This window comes from Chinchilla lanigera, unplaced genomic scaffold (genome assembly GCF_000276665.1).
Source record: "Chinchilla lanigera isolate Chin_1 unplaced genomic scaffold, ChiLan1.0 scaffold00030, whole genome shotgun sequence".
Taxonomy (NCBI): domain Eukaryota; kingdom Metazoa; phylum Chordata; class Mammalia; order Rodentia; family Chinchillidae; genus Chinchilla; species Chinchilla lanigera.
This window is the reverse complement of record NW_004955431.1, coordinates 9,208,669-9,213,820: the sequence shown is the minus strand read 5'-3', so window position 1 is coordinate 9,213,820 and position 5,152 is coordinate 9,208,669. Positions and strand designations below refer to the sequence as shown.

At 40.1% G+C, this 5,152-nt stretch overlaps 1 protein-coding gene across 1 annotated transcript in view; it reads left to right on the top strand.

The window, feature by feature from the left end:
• Window positions 1-4,232: 4,232 nt before the first annotated feature.
• Rfxap (regulatory factor X-associated protein) overlaps window positions 4,233-5,152 on the top strand; it is a gene marked incomplete in the record, with an annotated part of 9,583 nt that continues 8,663 nt past the window's right edge. Inside the window, 1 exon segment of the mRNA XM_013515899.1 lies at window positions 4,233-5,152. Within this exon segment, the coding sequence (XP_013371353.1) occupies window positions 5,091-5,152 (62 nt within the window).

The following is a 5,152-nucleotide window of genomic DNA, read 5'->3' as shown; positions in this document are numbered from 1 at the left end:
ATGTCCACTGTCTCCACTCTTATTCAACATAGTCCTAGAAACTTTAGCCAGAGCAATTAGACAAGAAAAGGAAATAAAAGGAATAATGATAGGAAAAGGAGAAGTTAAATTACCATTAATTACAGATGACATGATACTTTACATAAAAGACCCCAAAACTCCACTAAAAATATTGCTAGATTTAATAAGGAAATTCAGTAATGTAGCTGGGTACAAAATCAACACTCAGAAATCAATAGCTTTTCTGTACATGTGTCTTGGTGACTTTTCTGTCATTGCTGAGGCAAAATACCTAATGCCTAAAATTAAGAAAGGAAAGGTTTATTTTGCTCACAGTTTGTGGAGGTTTCTGTCCTCGGCTGGCTCCAAGGCAGAGTGGTACATGGCACAGAGCAACCGTTCATGGTGGCAGAAAACAGCAAAGCATTAAGAGCAAAAAGGAGTAAGTGGTGGCAAGCAGCCTCTTTCCCTCCCTTACATTTTATGCACACTACCTGCCCCAGGGTAGGAGTAGCACTCACACCCATGAATCAATCATAAACTCTAGAAGCCTGCCCCATGACTGCATGTAGCTTTGTGGGGACATCCAGGCACAAACCATAACAACATGAATAACAAATGTACTGAGAGAGAAATTAGGGGACAACATCTTTCACAATAGCATCCAAAAAAAAAAAAAAATGAAATACCTAGAAATCAGTCCAATGAAATGTAAAAGGATGTAATGAAATGTAATGAAATCAGTCTAATGAAATTTAAGAGGATGTAAAAGACCTCTACATTGAAAACTACAGTACTCTGAAAAGGGAGATTAAAACATATATCAGAATATGGAATGATACCCCTTGCACTTGGGTAGGAAGAATCAATATAGTAAAATGGTCATACTTCCAAAACTGTCATGCAGATTTAATGCAATTCTGGCCAAAATTCCAAAAATACATCTCACATAATTAGAGAAAACAATCCTGAAATTCATTTGGAACCAGAAGAGACCTAGAATAGCCTAGGCAATTCTCGGCAACAAAGGCAAGGCAGGGGGTATCACAATCCCTGACTTGAAATTATGCTACAAAGCTACTGTGATAAAACAGCAAGTTACTGGCAAAAACAAACAGACCTGAAGATCAGTGAAACAGATTAAAAGATGCAGAAACAACTCCCAACATACTCAGCCACCTTAATTTTGACAAAGGTGCCAAACACATTCACTGGAAGAAAGATAGCTTCTTTAGTAAATGGAGCTGGAAAAATTGGCTCTGCACATGCCAAACATTAAAATTGGATCCATATTCAACCATGCACTAAACTAAATTCAAAGTGAATCAAAGATATAAATATTAAATCAGAAACATTAAATCTGGGGGCTGGGGATTTAGCTCAGCGGCACAGTGCCTGCCTGACAAGCACAAGGTCATGAGTTTGGTTCCCGGTACTGGAAAAAAAAAAAAAAAACAGAAACATTAAATCTGCCAGAAGATAGAATAGGTAAAACCCTTAAAGACATTGGTGTACGCAAAAACTTTATGAATTAAACCCGATCACACAGGAACTATCACAAAGAATCAACAACTGGGATCTCACCTTAAAAACAAACCACCAACAGAATGAAGAGACAACCCACAATGTGGGAAAAAATATTTGCCAGCTGTTCCTCAGACAAAGGATTACTATCAAAAACATACAAGGAAGTCAAAAAATCAGCCTCTCCCAAATTCAAAGACCCAGTCCAAAACTGGGCATCTGAAATAGATACTTTTCAGATGAAGTACAAAGGACAAATAAATATATGAAAAATATTCAACATCATTGGTCATTCAAGAAATGCAAATTAAAACAACACTGAAATTCCATCTCACCCCAAAAAGAATGGCTATCATCAAGAAATCAACCAGTAACAAATGCTGGTGAGGCAGAGGGGAAAAAAGAACCTTTCTCCACTATTGGTGGGAGTGTATACTGGTACAACCACTGTGGAAATCAGTGTGGAGATTCCTCAAAAAACTAGGTTTAGAGGTCCCATTCAATCCAGCTATTCCCTTTCTGGGTATCTTCCCAGAAGAATTGAAAACATCATACCACAGCAATATATGTGCACCCATGTTTATAGCAGCACAATTTGTCATAGCTAAATCTTGGAAACAACCCAAATGCCCATCTACCGAGGGATGGATAAAAAAGATGTGCTACTTTTATACAGTGGAGTACTACCCAACCATAAGGAAGGATAAGCTGGAGACTTTTATAGGTAAATGGATTCAACTCAAGACCATATTCATAAGTGAAATAAACCAGATGCATTGTCTCCCTAGTGTGAGAAGCTGAGAGAGTAAATAAATCCAAAACGTACAATAGATATTATAAAATGAGAAGAAACTTCAAAAGGAAAGGGAATCTGGCATGGAGAATGGAGAAATAAAGGAAGGCAAAAGCAAATATCTATATCTATATCTAATAGCTAAGACAGTTATACTATTAATTCTACTAATTTCTTTTAGTTCATTGAAAAGAAATATCTGTGCTAATATTGTTTGGACAACTAAATACCTATATCTTGTACTCTCACTAACTAACTTAAAGATAATATGCAATGTATTAACCATTGTTATCCTCCTATTATGTTGTTTTGAAATTTTATTTTTTTCCTCTTTAAAATTAAAAGTTTTTAAAAAGAAATAAATCCACAGAGGCAGGAAATAGATTAGAGATTGTCAGCGGGTTGGGAGAGGTATACTAATATGGAAAGGGTTTCTATGTCTGTGATGAAAATTTTCTGAAATGGGTGGTGATGGCTGCACAACTCTGAATATAACGAAAACTCGGAACTGCAAACTTTAAATGATAGATTTTATAAGTGTGGCTCAGTAAAGCTTTTATTTAAAGACCAAAAAAGTACTACAACTGACACCACAGAAACAGAAAGGATTGTTCCAGGTTGTTATGACCAACTATATTCCCAAAAAATTCATAGCTTAAGAGAAATAGACAAATTCCTGGACATGTATACCTTACCAAGATTGAATCACGAAGAAATAGAAAACCTTAACGGATCCATAGAGTGGTAACACTAAATCAGTAATTAAAAATTTAGCATCAAAGAAAAGGTCAGAACCGGATGGATTCACTGGTTAAATTCTATCATACAACTAAAAAACTAACACCAATACTTCTTGAACTAATCCAAAAAATTGAAGAGGAGGGAATTGTTTAAAATTCTTCCTATGAAACTGGAAATACCCTACAAAAATAAAGCCAGACAAGCACACATCAAGAAAAAGAACTTTTTTTTATAAAAATGATTGTCCAACTCTATTACCCAGTGGGCATGCCTGATGAACATAGGCCAATACCTTTGATAAATACATGTGTCGGTTACTTCTTCGTTGTTGAGACCAAATACCTCACATTCACTAGTTAAAGGAGGAAAGGTTTATTTTGCCTCACAATTTGTGGAGGTTTCAGTTCATAGTCAAGTGATTCCAAGGCATGGCAGAAGAAAAACAGTTCATGGCAGGGCAGGCAGAAAGCAGAAAGCAGCAAGCCCACCTTTCCCTTTCGTTCATTCAGGCTACAAGCCTTTCGGGTGGTGCAACACACACACCCAGAGTGAGCCTTTCCGTTATCCACACCCGGAACTAGGCTAAACCAATCAATGGACTGATTTAGTACCTGGCACCCTTAATCCCGGTATCACACAACCTAGATCAAACCATCTCTGAAAATCCCCACTATGAGCACATGAGACTTTGAGGGAACAACTAGATACAAGCCATAACAACACAAATACAAAATTCCTCAACAAAATACTAGCAAACTGAACCTAACAGTGTCTCAAGATTATTCACGCTAATCAAGTGGGATTTACCCCAGGGATTCAAGAATAGTTCAACATACAGAAATTAATAAATGCAATATGCCACAAAAACAGAATGAAGAACAAACACAATATTATATCTCAATAGATACAGAACAGGCATCTGATAAAATTTAACATATCTTCATGATTAAAAATTCTGAACAAACTGGCTGTAGAAGAAACGCACTTCATCATTATAAAGGCCATGAGCAGCTCCAGCTAAAACCATACTGAATGGGAAAAAGCTTTCTCTCTGAGATGTGGAATAAGACAAAGATGTCCACTTTTCACCCTTTTATTGAACTTAGTACTTGAATTCCTAACTAGAGCATTCAGGCACGAGAAAGAAATGAACGCATAGGCTGAAAGTGAGTTAATCTAGAATGATAGTGTAGCTATAGTAAACCTAGCCTCTTGTTCCATAGGCTTCTCTGAATCCACACATGTCAAGCAGCCATCATGTTCTGCCCAGGCTAACCTAGATGGAAAAGTAAATAATAAGCATTCCTTTTGTGTGGAAAATACGTATTTCTTCTCAATGTCCTGCGACTCTTTTATCAAAGTTGATGTATTCAGGTGTCCGTATTTCAGGCCTTCAGAGCCTTCTGTGAGGACCAAAGTAGTGGACCACGTAAATTGACTCCTGCTTGTGGCGCCCGCTTGTGACAGCTTTGCGTCTCCTATTTCAGGCAGTTTGGGGCAAGTTATAATTAGCCTGTCATCAGCATCCTAACGCCACCAGTCATAGATCGCTCAGAAGCAGTGTTAATTTACACGGTGGAACCCTAATAGAAAACGACTCTGAAACGTTTCAGATGCAGCAGGCACAGGCAAAAACAGTCACCTGGCTGAACTTGACAAGGTTCCACCTGAGCCCCTCAGCGGCGGATCGGCCCAACCGATTTGCGCATGCGCAGTCAGCCCGTCTGTCACCTCTTAGCCCCGCCCCTCCAGTCGGACGCAGAGTTCCCAAAGCGGTAGAGCGTGAAGACGCAGACGCTCGGATACGGACGCGCAGGCGCAGTCGGGCGCCTTCTCGGAGGTGGGGTGTTTCTTTTCCGGCGGGTCCGGAGTCGGTGGGCTTGAGAAGTGCGGTCGGGCCTTACCGGTGCTGGGGTCTGGGGTCGGGGACCCCGGCCAAGTCCCAGCAAGCACGGAGGTGCAGGGGATCGCTGAGGGCGCGGGGCCCTCCACCCCCGGGTCGGCCCCGGCCTCGCAGTTCACCCTGCTGGTGATGCACCCTTGCTGCGGGCGGGACGAGGCCGTGGCTGAGGACGTGCTGAGGCCGGTCCCGGA